Source organism: Poecilia latipinna, unplaced genomic scaffold (genome assembly GCF_001443285.1).
Source record: "Poecilia latipinna isolate Pla-1442-1.1 unplaced genomic scaffold, P_latipinna-1.0 Scaffold1056, whole genome shotgun sequence".
Classification (NCBI taxonomy): domain Eukaryota; kingdom Metazoa; phylum Chordata; class Actinopteri; order Cyprinodontiformes; family Poeciliidae; genus Poecilia; species Poecilia latipinna.
Genome location: NW_015113672.1, coordinates 91,298 through 108,894, shown reverse-complemented (window position 1 = coordinate 108,894; position 17,597 = coordinate 91,298). Strand labels below are relative to the sequence as shown.

The 17,597-nt window shown below is 39.7% G+C and overlaps 1 protein-coding gene across 3 annotated transcripts; it reads left to right on the top strand.

Moving 5' to 3' along the window:
- The first annotated feature begins 540 nt into the window (after positions 1-540).
- tmod1 (tropomodulin 1) lies at positions 541-17,049 on the top strand. Of its 3 annotated transcripts, XM_015051622.1 has the most exons (13): positions 541-877; positions 5,405-5,467; positions 5,550-5,650; positions 5,767-5,903; positions 8,884-9,040; positions 9,351-9,467; positions 10,792-10,881; positions 11,675-11,805; positions 12,560-12,667; positions 12,759-12,902; positions 14,369-14,513; positions 15,080-15,218; positions 16,806-16,868. In XM_015051622.1, exons 4-12 carry the CDS (start codon positions 5,781-5,783, stop codon positions 15,181-15,183), a joined length of 1,119 nt encoding a protein of 372 aa, XP_014907108.1. In that variant the 5' UTR covers positions 541-877; positions 5,405-5,467; positions 5,550-5,650; positions 5,767-5,780; the 3' UTR covers positions 15,184-15,218; positions 16,806-16,868. The 3 variants fall into 3 exon arrangements, with proteins under 3 accessions (XP_014907108.1, XP_014907110.1, XP_014907109.1); XM_015051624.1 differs by lacking the exon at positions 15,080-15,218 and having other exon boundaries at positions 16,806-17,049; XM_015051623.1 differs by lacking the exon at positions 5,405-5,467.
- The last annotated feature ends 548 nt before the right edge of the window (positions 17,050-17,597 follow it).

Here is a 17,597-nt window from a genome sequence, read left to right as displayed (position 1 = left end):
ACTCTTTACAGACACAAACACTGTGTGAAAAAATGCTAAATAAATAGTGAAAATAGGAAAATATCAATGGTTTTTGATTGCAAAATATCACCGGATGCCTTAGTAAGTTTTGTGTTATGGATAAAATGCCATTGGAAAATCTAGAAAATTGTGTGTAGTAAAGTGATTTTTTTGGTTAGGGGAGGATTACAACATATTTTGGTTTTTGGCCATTTTCAACAGATTATTTCTTATGAAATTGGAGCAGATTATTATCCTTAATCCAACCAATTTTAGCCCAGAACTACCACCTATTGGTAAATATTAACCTGGATCCTCTAACCATTTACTTTCGGCGGATATATATATATATATATATATATATTTTTAAATACAAAGAACATACTTGTGGCCAAAGCGGGTACGAAACGCCCCTTGACGTTTCAAGACATCGAAAAGTTCAGTACGAGAAAACCACAAAAACAATTGTGTCCGATAATGAACGCAGCGCCTCTTCATGACATCACTGGAGTGACAGGGCAGCCGCGTGTTGGGGGAGGAAGGAGGAGGAGGAGGAGGATCACCTCTCCCTAAGTTGACTTTGCCGTTTTAGGGAGATTAGACTCATCTTTCCACAAACCCACTAAGAGCTGAGCAAAGACGGGAGAGGAGAGGGTACGCCTCGACTTCTGCTGAACTCGGTAACCACTCTGTCCACGGGTCATGGCCGGTTCCGTGTAGCGGAGCGGGTTTTTATTTCGGGCGGATTCCCCCCGGTTTGTGCGCCTGCAGCCGAGCGCAGCTCTCACTGCGGCTCCAAAGGGAAACCATATCTGGTCAAAGTATTCGTTGCTGTCACCCAGTAGAGCCGGACCGTCTATTAATAGCACCGGAGGAGGTACGTAAATTAATGCAAAAATTACTGTCTGCGAGCAATAAAGTAGTCAGATAGGTGACGATGCTTTTCTACTTGACGGTGTTGATTTTGCATGGAGAAAGTTTTATTCAAAAGCAGCAGCGCTTTAAGAGAGCGTCTTCTTGAAAATGTGTGAAAAACTTTCACTTTATATGCCGGAAGTATATTTTTCTGCTTATCCGACAGGTTTGCAGGGTTTATAGAAATTAAATATATCTCTTCACAACAAACTAGTTCATGAGCAGCCATGATTTTTCTTTTGAGTTTGGATAAGCATATTGTTTCTTGTATATGGAGGAATATTCTTCTCATTCTCAATGTTTCATATTCACCATGCTTATTCCTAAGTAATGTACATTTCAAAATGCAAACCTAACCACATGCATACACCCAGCGGCGTGAGGTAACCTTCATGAAACATATTTTGACCCCATATTTTGAGCTTTCTTGGACTTGAATGCAGTCAAGTCCAAGAAAGCTCAGAGTACGTTTACATTTCACTCACCACACAAGTTATGACACATGAGCCTTCACGGGTCTCCAAAATTAAAACACTGTCATAAATGAGTTTGCTGTTTTCAGAAACAAAAACTGACAACTTTGACAAAAGTTGGTGAAGTGTACAGATATCTCAATCTATCCACACTGTCATTATGTCACATATTGTTTTAATACCCACTGTTTATCTGTGAAATAGACACTTTAATGCAGAAGATAAGCTCTTTTATGCATGTTACGACATGCAGCTAACATAGGTGGACCAGTTGTCCCTCAGCTGTTTTCTACTGAGCCATTTGAGAAATCTGTACAATTCAACAGCTGAAGTAATGCAGCATACTGATATAACATTGCTCCTTAATATGTTTAGCTACTATTTAGGTGACTAAATTCCAGTTTTCCTGAGCATTTAATGTTCTACTTAAGATATTTTAGTGATTGACCTCAATCGCAGCTTTTTTAAAAGCAGAGTTCACAAATGGCTCGTTTCCACTGGACGGTACACCATGGGTCGGTGTGGTTCGATACGCTATTTTGCCCGTTTTCCGTAGGAAAAGCGACCCAAACAACTGACCCGTACCGCACCACACCTGGGACCTCTTCTGTTGTAGGTCAGCAGAACAACGGTACAGTTATGGTAGATCTACTGGTGTCGCACAACACAATTCATTGCTTGGGTTACCGGAAAACCCCACTGGTTGCGACAAGCGTGAGAAATACTCGTGCGTCATGTTTGCCGTCGCACTAATATGACGCCATGTTAGGCATTTTGGTTTCGACTCCACCTGCCCAGAGAAAATCCAACTGATGGTGGAAACGCTCTTCTGAACGTGGCGGAGAAGGGCTTAGAAAATAATGTTTTTGGGATCATTGTGCTGTTGACACAACTCATCTGTCTCCAAGGTTCAACCATCTGACCCTCTCACTCTCAGATTAAAACATGTTGGTGTTCAGCTCAGAAGCAACACCGGCTCTTGCCTGATGTAAGCTAAAATCTGCTCCAACACGTCAGTCATAACTCACAGAGTAGCTAGTTTTACATCACTGAGGGGTCCCTGAAGAAGAAGGAAGCTTCTTCTCTAAAATAAACACAATCAAACATCGACACTCTGAAGGCTTCTCCAAGGTTTTATTGTCAGACGACAGCGCTGTTTGTCCACCAGGACAAAGAGTGTTTGTCAATGAGGCTTTCAATGTTGAGCATGGTGGTGGTTATATCATGCTGGGGGTTAGTTCAGCTGCCAGTAGTAGTACGTTGCACAAAGTGGGTTGATAATGAAGATGAAGGATTGCTTCCGTATATTTAACTTCACCTCAAATAACAGCTTCATGAACAGACATAGTTGGTTTCTAACAGTTCAAAATTTGCTCGTAGTGCATAAAAGACGAGACCTTGCTAGGAGAAAATTAAATAAACTCTTCTATTTCTGAAAAAACAAGTGGGCAAAATGTCCAGTCAAAATTATACCAAAAGACTTGATGGTTACAAAATGTGGTAACACTTTATTTGACGGGGTGTGCATAAAACTGACACGACACTGTCATTAACATGATATAACACCTGTCATAAACATGGAGTCTTTATGAATGTCTATGACTGTCGTCATGAAGTGTCATTTGGTAAATAATGACACTTTTAATGCATAGTTGCTCTAAAGGTTGCATTGAAAGTCCATTAAAAGGGTCAACTTTGCACTAAAGTGACACTGTTTGCAAAATGATGCAAAGCGGCATTAAAAGTGTCATTATTTACCAACTGAAATTTCATGACAACAGTCACAGACATTCATAAAGACTCCTTCATGTTCATGACAGATGGTATGACAGTCTTATGCACACCCCGTCAAATACAGTGTTACCCAAAATGTATATTTTCTTTGCAACTTGCTAAATGACACCTAACTAAAAATGTGATGTGGGTTTATGTATTCATTTGAGCTTGAATATGTAATTCTATAACTAGCATGCCATTCATACTGATGTATTTAAACATTTCCACTACGCTGCACCAAAGACACAGCTCTAGGAACGCCATTAAGAGCCACTTCACACAAAGACCACGATGAAACGGATTAACACAGCATTTTCCAGTTGAATCTGTCAACTAACAGAACTCCTTCACTGTTAGTTGACAGTCTTATGACATTTAAACTCGCTTCCTGTCCAGTTTTCCTGCTAATTGAAAGTTTGCAAAAGCTTTTAACCCCTCTGACTACTGAAACGTATCAGTATTTCATGCAAGAAAAAAAATACTTCTGCTGTTGAAACCGTTTCAGATGGATCAGTCTATTCCAGTTTGGGCTTTGAGTTTGTACGTCCTGTTTTGAAGCAGAGGCTTGTAGAAGCTCAGATACAGGAGAGTGGTCTGTTTGATATCACCAGTGTCTTCCAGTAGAGTTGCAGACAGTGTTATTTGGACTCCAGCCCAGTTCTTGATCTTATGTTTTGGTAACGTGTCCTCTCACTGATCATGCAGAAAGCAGAACAAAATAAAGGTGGGTTTGACCCAGCTTCTCCTGACCATGGAAAAACACCTGCTGGCAGACAGAGAAAAATGAACAGCTTGCATCATATCTATGCTCATTTAATGAAAAAAAAATGTGATTAATAATTTACTGCAGACTCCAAAATTATCATGCAGGGACATATTTGTCAACTGCATCTAAACACATCTCCCTTGCTGTAGCGTTTGAAGGAACTTTTGAAGACAGAAACAAATTAGTGGGTCTCCAAAGTCATCTTGGCAGGAAACACACTTTCACTTAGTGTGCTGTCTCTGGTTCAGCAAAGGAATAATTAGTAAACTCTCATTTGTTATAAATCCAGATTAGCTGGGCCAGGACGTTGGAGCTGGATTGGATATTTGTCATACTTAAAGCTACAGTTTGTGACTCTTATTAGAAAAAAAGAAGAAGTTTTTTACATATTTGTTAAAACAGTCAATATGGCGTGACTGTTATAAGACAGATACTCAGATAATCAAGCTGCTGCTACTCCTCCCTGAGCTATACAGAAATGCACCACTGTTGATCAAAAACAACCAATCACAGCTAGGAGGAAGGTCTTCGCGCTGTCAATTATGCCAGCCATACTAATGTAAACATCTGTAGATATAACTGGGTACAAAAAACAACAACAAAAAAAACAATAAAAAAAATATCATCCAGTTTTGTTGTTCTGGGACGCTCTGGAAACCGACGTCTGAAAGTAAACCAGCTCCATGTGGTAATGGCAGAGAAACAACTTACCATTTCAGGAAAACTGTTTATGCACAGTCATGTTAACTAGCCTTAGCATTCATGACATTGCTAGCTGTCTAGACGTCACTATAGTACAGCAGAGAGAAAGAGGGAGTGTGTGAGCAGTGTGTACCCAATCTTGATTGACAGCGCTAAGGCCCTCCTCCTGGTTCTGATTGGTTGTTTCAAACTGAGGCGTGTATTTCTGCAGTTAGAACTGGGAGAGGCAGGCCATGGGATTTACTTCAAAGATTACCTGCCTCATGACAAAGTCATTGTTTTCAAAATATGTAAAAAAAAAAAAAGAAAAGAAAGAAAGAAAGAAAGAATCCATATTCTTCATAAAAGTTACACACTGTAGCTTTAATAAGTAATGCAGTTATTTACCTGAAGATGTTGCGACCCTTTAAGTGTAATCATATACACGAGTGCTTTACACTGGATTCACACTCACAGATACAGGAGAAGGAAACTTGCGGCTATGTGCCGTTCCCAGATTGGGCATCACTACTCCACTGGTGAAGACTGGAATCGAACCTACAACCTTTGAATTGCAAGATGGCTATAGGCTCCCCACTGTGTCGCAGTTGCCTCAATTCTTTATAGTGTCTGTTTACGGTGTGTTTCAGGAGGGAGCACCATCTCAGTTTTCCGTTTTCTGTGTAGCCTTTTATCAGTTACTCAGTAAATAACGAGCTCCTGCAGATGCGATGATGATTAAAAGTATCCAAAACACCGTTCTCCTAAACCTTCTTGCCTCTGCTGCTTACAGCTGCTACACCATCCCAGTTTGGACACCTGGCTGCCTTTAGTGCAGTGAATGAGCATCACTGAGGTGAATGTAAATTATCATTGTTGTTTTTGGTGTTCTTTCCAAATTCCGGGTACTTGATCTGTATTTTTTTGCCTCTTTTCAGTCCACTGCCTCCATCATTCTAGATATTTTCAAATTAAGTCCACATTCTCCAGCTCGGTTGTCTTTTTCGTCTCGTCTTTCTGGTCCGGGGAGGTCGTGGAGGTGAGGATGCAGTTCGAATATGTTTCACCAATAACGTCAAGATGAACTCGTATATAATTTCCAAATGCTTATATGTGAGATCATCTCGTATTGACACCGACGCTGTTTGTTTCCAGGTGTGCGGCTCATCATGTCGCTGTTGAAGAAGGAGATGGACAAGTACAGGGACATAGACGAGGACGAGCTGCTGAAGAAGCTGTCAGAGGAGGAGCTGCAGCGGCTAGAGGACGAGCTGGAGGAGCTCGATCCTGACGTGAGTTTATAACGCTTTGGTCCACATTACTTTCTCTTCACTGCAAATTTATGGGGTCACGCTGTCTTAGAGGAACTGTTAACGTGACGCACGGCAACTTTTTTTTTTTTTTTTTTTAATTAGAATACTGTGAAGCTAGGTATTTTGATTTCTACCAGATGAACTACACACACACAGAGCAGTAATATGAAAATGTACAAACTTTATTCCTCCTTTTATTCTTAAGTTTGTGGTTGAAATGTTAAAAAAAGTGAAAAAGATGTTTAAAAAAAAGTGAAAAAGATGTATATATACTTTTGCCAGAGTTGTTGTTGAAAATTGTTCTTATTGTCGTGTGTACGGACGCAGAAAAGAGAATGCATCATGGGTAACTGTGTTGTCTTTGCGCTAATAGCATTTCTGCATGCACTGACAGCACACTGTTACTTATCGTGAGCTATGGCTGTGAGGGGAGCTATATTAGCTTTAGGATGGATGTCTCGCTGCTTGTAAAGAGACAGGAGCCCCGGCTCCATGCCAAGGGAATGACTGGTGGGGCTCAGCGTGGAGGACTGTGCATGTGTGTTAGTGAGACGGATGCCAGCGGTGAGCAGCTGCAGGGGCTTCCATGACGTAAACAGGCCTGGATTTTGTTTGTGCCCGTTCGGGCCGACGGTCAGGGGCGCACACATTACTTTGTGCGCTGAAGTGTGATGTGTGGGTGATGTGATGTCCGTTTGATGTGACGTAGAGAGACACGTCCTGCATCACTTCTGGTAAAGACTCTGAAAAAGTCCCACGTAGGACAAAAAAAAAAACAACTCTGCCAGCTGTTTTGACTGAACATGAGCGCAATAATACTGTCATCAGGAGAACATTGAGTACACGTGTTGTCTTACTGTTGGATGTCTAGACTTGGCTCGGCTCTTTGTGTTTATAGCTATTGAAACAGGCTGGTTTATTTACTGCTGCGGATACCTGGTGTTCTTTGGTTAGTGCTCAAGGCAAAAGCAACTTTTATTTGCCGGCTAACATGGGTGATTTTGTTGACATAAAAATTTAAGCTATAGTTTTCATCAACATTCTTGCCTGTGGGGTGGATTCATAAAGTTACACAGTCAAAAATTAGCATCAATGATTTGAGTTATTTAGGCTGTGATAATGGGTTTGTCTTTTAAAGTCATATTATTAATTCATTTATATGTGTCACAGTTAAATATTTAGCTAAAATCATAAATATTTAGCTCCAAACGAAATGTTTAGTTAGCATGTTAAATATTTATCTTAAAACTAAATGTTAGCATGTTAAATATTTATCTTAAAACTGAATATTTAGTTAGCATGTTAAATATTTATCTTAAAACTGAATATTTAGTTAGCTTGTTAAATATTTATCTTCAAGCTAAATGTTTAGTTAGCATGTTAAATATTTATCTTCGAACCAAATATTTAGTTAGCATGTTAAATATTTATCTTCAAACCAAATATTTAGTTAGCATGTTAAATATTTATCTTCAAACTAAATGTTAGCATGTTAAATATTTAGCTTAAAACTGAATGTTTCGCCAACATGAAAATTCACTTGCTGATAACAGGAAGTGGATAGTTGCTAAGGGGGACGCACCTACCTGTCCCTACCTGTTTTCCATACGGTTTAGAAAAAGTCTGTTCACTCCAGCATTCTCTCTGGAATCTTATTAAAGAGATCGTTATTGGTTTTTAAACCATCCTGTTTTTTTTTTTTTGTTTGTTTTTTTAAACCTTGTTAAACCTTGATACCGGGAACTGGCCCATGCCTGTTGCTGGCTGGCTCGGCGAAGGATTTAGCTGTGTAAGATGAGAGAAACAGATTCTACTGTTGTTAAAAATAAGTTGGTACCGAGGCTCGTCATCCAGAGCCGAGAACACCAAAGAAAGGTCGGCAGGAACAGTGTGCCTCTCACCGACTGCGCATTGCTCAGGAAGTTCTTGAAAATCTTTTGCCGCAGTATTGTTGCTCCACGTCGGCTTTTGTTTAGAGGAATAACCCCGAGGGTAGACTGACAAAGGGCCGAGAGAGAGAGAGGCAGACGGGCTGCGTGGAGGCTTGGGAGTTCTGAGAACCCTGATAAGATACAGAGCTATAAGTAGAGCCTCCAAGAGATCTGGTTTTCTCTCCTGGTCCATCATGAAAAAACTAATGTGCTGCAACGGTGTGGGAAACTCCTTGATCCCTCCGCTGGGCAGAGGAAAGATAAGAGGAAGATTGATGAGGGAGTTATATTTACTAGCAGTATCTGTTTTGCATCCTACTTTTCTGGCAGTTAGATTTTCTTTTGATTTGTGGATGGATGAGGTTGTGGCTGTTTTTTTTTTGTTGTTTTGTTTTTTTTAGTCTTTCCGGTGTGAGTGGTCATTTTTATTTATATCTGTTATCATGCTAAGAGTGTGAGAGCGGTTGCTGTTAGAGCTTTTTCTTTTCTGTCATCATGTATACAGTATATAATATGAGACGGATAATCTGAGAAAATGTCAAGCTCCTCTTCCAATAAGAAGAAAAAACAATAAGAGCCAGGAGGAGGAGGGTTTTGCGCTGACAATCAGTTTTGGGTAAGCGTTCCTAAATGTGCTGATGGCGGAGAAACAACTTACCGTTACAGGAAAACTGTTTTTCTGCCGTAGCCTAGCACAGAGCAAGGGTCAGGGTGTACACAAGTATGATTGACAGCGTTAAGACCCTCCTCCTGGCTCTGATTGGTTGTTTCTGACCAGGAGTGGTGTATTTCTGCAGATGTCAATAGGACCACGGAGAAGATGAGGAGCTAGATTATCCAACAGATTGTCACGACATAGCGACAGCTTTAACAAATATGTAAAAATAAAAACATTGTCCATAAAGGTTACATACTGCTACTTTTAACACCTCCAGCAAAACTAAGAAAAAAACAAGAAAACCGTCTTCTTCTCTCAGAAGACGAAAAAAGACAAGTTTTAAACGATCTAAATTTCCTTTCCTGCCTAGAATGCATTGCTGCCTGCCGGCCTTCGACAGAAGGACCAGACCAAGAAAGCACCAACAGGAACGTTTCAGAGAGACAACCTGCTGGCCCATCTGGAGAAGCAGGCCAAGGAGCATCCTGACAGAGAAGACCTGGTGCCGTTCACCGGCGAGAAGAGAGGTAGGAACCAACGTTTCCTCTAAAGAAACAACTAATCCTTTTACAACAGCAAAGCAGATTTCTTTGAACTTTGGATTTTCATCAGAAGAAACAAAACATCTTAGGATCTCAACCTGTTGGAATATTTCATGTCTTCTTTTGCAACCAAAATCTGCTTACGTGTCAGTAAAACACTTACTGTGCAGCTACAGCTTCACGTCGGTTCAGGCAAACATGTGACCTTCTGTCAGACGGTATGATACGGTTGTTTTGTTCTGGTGCCACAGTGCAGCAAATGGCTTTGTCTGAAACTCTTTCCCACCGACCGCAGGAAAGGCGTGGGTGCCAAAACAGAGGGTGGACCCCATCATAGAGAACGTGACCCTGGAGCCGGAGCTGGAGGAAGCCCTGGCCAGTGCCTCCGATGCAGAACTCTGCGACATTGCAGGTAGTTCATCCCGACACGGATCCCCTCTAATGCAACACCTCAGAAATGTCCTCCACATGCTGACTCTGTAATGAGTAATGAAGACGTCTTTGGCCTTTCCAGCCCTTGTTTCCCCTCATATTAACTCTTCATTTCTCCATTTCCTTTAGCATTCCTTCCATCTTCCCTCCTCATTCTCCCCTTCATCTCTCCATCGGTTTCACCATTTTCTCCTATCCTACTTCTGCTGGATCTCTGTCCATTAACTGAGCCGCGTCCTGGGTATCTAATGACACCGCTCTGTGTTTGCATGGAATATTTGAGGATCCCTCTCCTGTTAATGAGGTTTTTCTGTTAACAAAAATACTGCGTCCTAGTAAACATTGGTACTATGTTTACTAGACGTGACACATTTGTTGATGCATGGCCAAACAATGTTTGGCATGAAAAATCGTGATTATTTTCATACCCCTGCAGTCACATTTAATCTCAATCTGCATTTCATACCGATAGTTAAGCCCAAACCTACTCACACCCCTGATAGATTTAGGTTCAAGCTAATGTTTAGATTTTTTTGGAAGATGTTTCTTCTGGTTGGAAGTGATGTTGAAGTGGGTAAAGATTAGGGTGATGGCAAAGACACCTTCCAACATCAAGGACCTGCAGGTTCACCATCGAGGATTAATCATCAAAAATAAACAAGGAAAAGTGCACAAAGCTATGAGCCATTAAAAAACAGGTTTATTGTTTTGATAACATAAAAACAAATCTATTTGTCAGGACGGCATAAATTATTTGCGGCCAGCATTTCTGAATTGAAAACGTTGTTGTGTTTTGTCGATATACAGTTTTGGATTAAATTCTGATTAGTTAATAACAATAAATTGCAATTAACAGCATTTTTTACACTAAAACTGAGTTTTTAGTGACTTAGAATTTGTGACTTTAGCTGCTGACAGCTTTTTGCATATATTTAGTTATACATTTTTTTAATTGACTGAAGAAAAAACATTAGTCAGTACGACTTAATTTGTTTTAGTGAGTCCTACGTTTCAGTTTTTTCTCCAAGTTCTTTTCATGCTAAAAATGGTTTAACGCATTTTTTATTTATTTTTTTTGTTCATGCATGCACTTATCAATCTCATCAGTCTGCCATTCACATTTTTGTCTCTTGTCTTCAGACAAACAAAAACCAAAAGCTCCAAAAATTTGTTTTAAAAGGATTTTAAAACGTTTTACATTTGAATCTGGAAAAGAATGTAAAAGTAAAAAGTGCTTTTGGCCTTTTCATCTGTCAGATTTAATACTGTATTGATTTTTATTTTGGCGTCTTCTGCTTTTTCAGCTATCCTGGGCATGCACACCCTGATGAGCAACCAGCAGTACTACGAAGCGCTGGCCAGCAGCACCATAGTCAACAAGCAAGGCCTCAACAGTATGTAAAACACACACACACACACACACACACACACACATCTGCTCACACTGTACGTACAAACTCACTTGAAGTTTATAGGATTGTATGGAAACATTCGCGACAGCACCAGCTTTCATCTGACACAAACACGTTTATGTGGCGCCAGGCAGAGAAACGCTGACGAGAGCAGGCCTGGATTTAAATGAAACAATCAATCAGTCAGAACGACAATACCAACTTTAAAATAGACAATTATCTTTAGCTCTTTGGGGGCTTTTTGCCTTTGTTTCAGGCTCAAATCCCACATGTTTTCTCCTGGAAAAGAGAAAAGACTCTACTGAGTCATCTGTTTACAATGAATTTTATAAACTATTGTACAGATTTTCTTCGTCAATTGGACCCGAACACGTTTCGAAACCCGTTGTATATCTTCTGAGGAGACGCTTTGTGTTGGTCTTTCTCAGCTTTAAGCTGTGTGAGAGCTTAACACTTCCAAATTTATTCAGTAGATAAACAAATCCGTATCCGAACCGCCAGCTGACAGTGTTGGTCACGAAGGTTTTCAAATGAACAGTGATAAATGGGAGGGAACAGGAGAATTATTGACTTATTTTAGCCTGGTAATCCCAATGTGTTTGTTATAAACTTAACTGTAATAAAGAAATAAAAAAAATGGCTTTGTGGTTTGGATGGGGCCCTCTTCCCAAAGCATAATGAATTACTTGAGTAAAGAATATCTTATTTTTTGTGTAACAAAACCAGTTTTTAATTTCTTCACAGCGACAGCAGCTAATCTCGTGTTGCCTCCCAGGTGTGATCCAGTGTACCCAGTATAAACCAGTCCCCGACGAGGAGCCCAACTCCACTGACGTCGAGGAAACGCTGATGAGGGTAAAGAGGAACGATCCTGACCTGGTGGAGGTCAACCTCAACAACATAAAGGTGGGAAGGTTTCATCACACGCAATAACAACAACAACGGACCATGTGGTCGAAAAATCCATGTGCAACATTTACAGACAGTTTGAAAAGAAAAAAGAAGAAAAAGACCAAATATATTCTGTACATTGTTCTCCAAATTAGAGAATTTTTCATTTGAAAAAACACCAAGTCCTACAATTGTACTATCAAAATGAAATATTATTTGATTTTATATCCATCTGCACAAAAATAGGATACAAATGATTTTCCAAAATAATGGATTTAAACTATTTAAAGAAACATTTTGCTATTTCGTATTGTCTCATCAATGCATTCTTAGAGTTAATTAATCTAAAACAAAGATAGAACCCTGGTCAAATGTAAACATTTTAAACTGAAATCATTTCAGTTTTAATGTGTATGTGTCATAATTTTAATGTTTTTCTTTTTAATTAATGTCTCGGGCTTATAACTGAATCATTGTAAATGTCCATTTGTGACAAAACCTGTATTTTGAAAAACTAAAATTCTGCTAGAATTCGGGTAGACGCTGCAACTTCTGTAAGCCTCACTTTCCTCCACATGGTCGGTGTTTTTAAATTGGTTTAACTGCACGGCTGTAACGTGACTGTCAAAGTGTAGACCCAGTTTTTATGACGGAAAAGTGTTTTAAATTCAAACCGGTGGATAGGCTGGTTGTAAATCTATTTGTGTTTGAAACGTCTTGCTCAAAGTGCAACATGTTGCTGTTTCACCGTGTTCTCCTTGTTACCCAGAATATCCCCATCCCAATACTGAAGGCTTATGCCGAAGCACTGATGAAGAACACCGTGGTGGAGAGGTTCAGCATTGTTGGAACAAGGAGCAATGACCCTGTAGCATTTGTAAGCCTTCGGGGATTTCACCGAAACAGACACAAAGTAACATCCCTTCACAGCAAAAGGTTAACAGAGTTCCTGCACCGTTTCTCCTCAGGCACTGGCAGAGATGCTGAAGGTGAACTCAACTCTGAAGAGTCTGAATGTCGAGTCAAACTTCATCACCGGGGCTGGAATCCTGTCCCTGATCGAATCACTGCAGAATAACACCACACTACTGGAGATTAAAATCGACAATCAGGTACCAGCCGACTCCCGCATGCCGCTCGCCGTGGGCGGATTCACTTTACACAAGCCATTTGTACCACTTCAGTCTAATGCCTTTTAGATTACATAGTGATGTGTCACGCTGCACACTTATGCATCAGTGACTCACTCGTGGACGATTTTTCATAACATGCCTCGGCATTTGTTCTTTTTCCATATTTATCACTTAGGAAGAAGGAGACAAAGGGAAACGCTACCTTTTTCTGCCAAGGGAAGATGGAAAAAAAAATCCAAAAATTAAAAAGAAAAATTGGGTAACACTTTATTTGACATGGTGTGCATAAGATTGACACAACACCATCATAAATTACATAACATAGCTGTCATGAACATGAAGAAGCCTTTATGAATGTCTATGACAGTTGTCATGAAGTGTCATTCGGTAAATAATAACTCTTTAATGCAAAGTTGCTTTAAAAGTTGCGCTAAAACTCAATTAAAAGTGCCAACTCTTCAGTAAAAGTGTCATTATTTACCAAATGACACTGCATGACAACAGTCATAACCATTCATAAAGACTCCTTCACATTCATAACAGGTGTTATGTCATATTTATGACAGTGTCATGTCAGTCTTATGAACAGCCCTTCAAATAAGGTGTTACCAAACATTTATTATTTTTCAATTCAATTTTTTTTATTCAAATCTAATCTGTTTTTCAAAAATTATTATAAAACATAAGTTGCTCAGATGTATAAAGTAATGTTGTGAAATGTTATTTGCCATGTTCTTCTCTCTGATACATTTAACAAATCCAGTTAAATTTATCAAACTATTTTGTTCCTCAAGCTAGCATAGCTAGCATAGTTATCAAAGCTAGCATAGTTATCAAAGCTAGCAAGCGCGAAATTAACAAGTTTCTGAGAAGCTGTAAAAAGTCTATTGGTGCGTTCACACCAAACGCATTTTGAGCGTCAGGCACGTTTGGTTTACACTCAAAGTCTATGTAGACAGTTTGGAGTGTTGGACGCGTTGAGGGCGTCCAACGCCCTCTAAACTCACCTCAGCGGGCCCTCGATGTGCGTCCAGATAGACTATGAATGCAAACCACACACAAAACGCGTTTGTGAATGCCCCATAAGAACTGTGGGGGTGTGTTTAATATAACTTATTACATATTTTCTTATAATTAAAAGACGGGATTGTGATGAACAAAATTATACTCAAAAATCAGATTAACAATGTCATTATATCACCTGATAATAAAAATCTTTCACCATAGAACTCATTGCTAACTAAAATCAGAAGGAAGAATTTATGCTAAATGAAAGTAATAATTATTGAATAGTGAATAAAAGTGGAAATAAAAAAGTTCTAAAAGTTGATGATTACATAATTTGAAGCAGTGAGTTTGTGAAGCTGATGCCAGTGGTTTCTTAACTCTTCTTCTTCTTCTTCTTCTTCTTCTTCTTCTCTCTTTACGTTGCTCCCTCCCTCCAGAGCCAGCCGCTGGGAAACAAAGTGGAGATGGAGATAGCCAGCATCCTGGAGAAAAACACCACCTTGTTAAAGTTCGGCTATCATTTCACTCAACAGGGCCCGCGCCTGCGAGGCTCCAACGCTATGATGAACAACAACGACTTGGGTGGGTTTTACACAAACATCGCACGTAGGATCCATCACCGCACTATGCAAACATGGGCGTTTCAGGGAAAGTAAAAGTTGTGATGCAGATGCCGGACTTGGCAGACCCTTAAAACCCGAGCTGCTTGTGTAACCCTGTTCAGTCTGTCAGCAGTGTGTTGCATTTGGCAGCGTTGGCTGATGCGTGTGTCAGTGCCGCTGACACCTTATCTCCACTCTATCTACTGGAGTCCTACTTCAGAGCCCAATAGGAGAGCTGCAGTGATATCATCAGTTGATAACTCGGTTGGGTCGGCCAATGAAAACAAAGCCTTCCCAAGTCGTGACATAAGAACTAAGAAAAGACAGAAGAGAACAAAATGTAACAAGGACAGGAAGTGTTTTCTGCCCTCTTGCATGTCCAAGTCATTTGACGGATTACTTTATATAAACACTTGGATTTAAACTTCATGGTGTCAGTCAGCAAACATCCTTTTTAGGTTTGTAATGTGAATCTTTAAGTGTTTCCGTCTGCCATAATTAATGTTGTTTTTCCTCCGCCGCCACCTCGTCGCCGTCATCTTAAAGCCCGGGTCGTCAGGTCAGAATCGGACGGCTCCTTCACCTTCACTCTGTCCGTTCCTGAGCTGGAGAGAGCCTTTGGAAAAAAGTTCAAGTGCAAGACTAAGTAAAACCAAAAACACCCAAATGAGACGCAGACGCCATGGTGTGCAGTCACTCAGCTTTCCCTTTCTTCAAGTCCTCTCGCTTTTTTTTTCTTTTTTACGCAGCCAGTTCCTCTGCCACCTTCTGAGCTTTTCTGCTTCGCCTTCCCACAGCGCCTCCCATTGATTCTTTTCTCTTTAATGATCCTGTTGTTTCCGGCTTTTCAAGAGCGTCAGAACAATCCCACTTAATGATGCAGCTTCTGGATGCCTCGTCTTCTCGGGCTTCATTGCTGATCTGCATCACTTTTTTACTTAGCTTTTCTGCAGAAATCTAAAGACGTCTCTTCTGTTCTGCTGTGGGTTTGTCCCACCTTTCTGTTTTCTTGATGTGCTCGGTTCTCTCTGTTCATTTACATTCCTGGTGCGCTCGGTACCCTAAAACTGGATCTCCCTTTGGATAGTAGTTCTTCTTCTTTGATGTTTCTTTGGCGGTTGGCAAACAACAAAATTGACCTTTGGATAGTTATTTCTGGATGCTGGTCATCTGTTTTTGTAATAAAAATCGTAGAAATGAGTCATTGGTCTTTTGTTTAGCTTCAAGCATACAAACTCTTACCCACTCACACTGACATCCGTCTATAATCTGAGATTGGGTCGCAGTCTACTCAGTCTGCCACACTACTCAGATCATTGTGGTAGATCCCTTTCCACCCCGACCTATTGAATTCTGGGTATTTTCCTGGTGGAGATGTTTGTAAAGCTTTCAAACAGAGGAAACCTGGAAGTAGTCTGATCAAATGCCTTCCATCTATGGCAATCGCTAACGTCTCTGTTACCGAAGTGACCCTACCTGGAGCCAAATCCCCAAAAATTAAATTTTAATAATGATAATAATATAATACAATTTTTATACCAAGTAGAAATGTTGCAAAAGTAATTTTGCTGTGCTTTCTTCGTGCACAATGACAGTAAATGAAGTTCTGAGTCATTAGCACTATATTGGATATTCATTTGCTGGTATGTAACCCTGAGGATCTTCATGGCACCGGTTGTTCAAAGGGTGTTCAACTTTCAGCTCCTTTCAAAATAAAACCTTTTGTTCATGGTTTTTTTCTCTATATTTTCTGGTCAGTATCTCGCATTTCTCTTCTTTTTTTTCAACATTTCTATTCCTTTGTTTCTCTGTTTTCCCACTGCCCAGTTTCAGAGAGTTTTTTTTTTATTTCTTTGAAAGACTCTCTCTGCTTTTCAGCTGTTTCTTTTCTGTAAATGACTAAATGCAATTTGAAATGTCTCTGCTTTAATATAAGACCTATCTTGATGCTCTTTCAAACTTTACTCTTCCATGTGTTTTACAGAAGGCATGGTTTATTCAGAATGAGGTGCACTCATCACTTTGTACATTTTCTCATTCATTTGGTCCCATCTGATCAGAGCAGCTTCTACAAAACGCTTGCTGTGTCCTCTACATAACCTGTGGCAAACTGCAAATAAGACTTATCATATTTTTTCTTCTAAACAAAATGGCTTTCTTCTTCCCTCCTTTCCATACAGGCCAGATTTGTGAAATTCATATCTGATCAAATTCTTGTTAGTTTTGTGCTTGGCTTATCTTTGTAACTCTGAGTTGTTCTCTCCGTCTGCAGTAAGAAAGAGAAGGCTTGAGGGAGGACCCATCTTCCCAAAGTGTCGGACAAATGTGTAAAAAACAAACAAATAAACAATGGCTACCTTCATCCTCCTCCAATCGTCCTTGACCTCCATCATCATCCTCCTCATCGTTTGGTAAATCTTGTGAAAATTATTATTTTGTGCATCTGGATTGGCTAAGACCTTAAAAGCAGCAGCTCTCTGCTCACCAACCAGGAGATGTACGCTTTGTGTCAGTAATAAGAGTCTACTTTTGAAAATAAATGGTCATTTTTTTCTGGTTTGTGACATCAGTGTTGTTATGTTTTGTTAAAGGGATGTGATGCCATTAATGTTACTTCCCTTCAGTTTTCTTGTCAACTTAATAGTATATTCTTTAAAGACAACGATGAAGCTCAGACTCAAAAGATAATAAAAATATACAGAAAAATTGTTCTAAAACTCTGAGGTGGCGCATCATTTTTGTGTCAGATTCTCCGTTATGCACATATTTCTGCGGTTTTAAAGCTTTCTATTTTGAGACGTGTCACTTTATATGTACCATATTTATTTGAGAAAGACCTGGTAAAACATTTAAAGCTTTAAAAACAACTTGTCGCTTTTTAACGAAAAGAATCGCTTTCTTAAATTTGTCTGGAAGGCGACGCAACTTTCTGTCCTTAATGATATAAAAAATGCTTCAGGAGAAAAAAAAATGCATATCTGAATGGATTCAGGTTACTCTTTTGGTTTGGTGAATAACTTTTTTTTTTTTAGTACTCCCTGTTGCAAAAGATATTTACTGTATT

Coding starts and splice junctions, on each gene's coding strand:
- tmod1 (XM_015051623.1), top strand. CDS start 5,781: ATGTCGCTGTTGAAGAAGGAGATGGACAAGTACAGGGACATAGACGAG. Junction 11,806..12,559: donor TCAACCTCAACAACATAAAG/GTGGGAAGGTTT, acceptor CTTGTTACCCAG/AATATCCCCATCCCAATACT. Junction 12,903..14,368: donor AGATTAAAATCGACAATCAG/GTACCAGCCGAC, acceptor CCCTCCCTCCAG/AGCCAGCCGCTGGGAAACAA.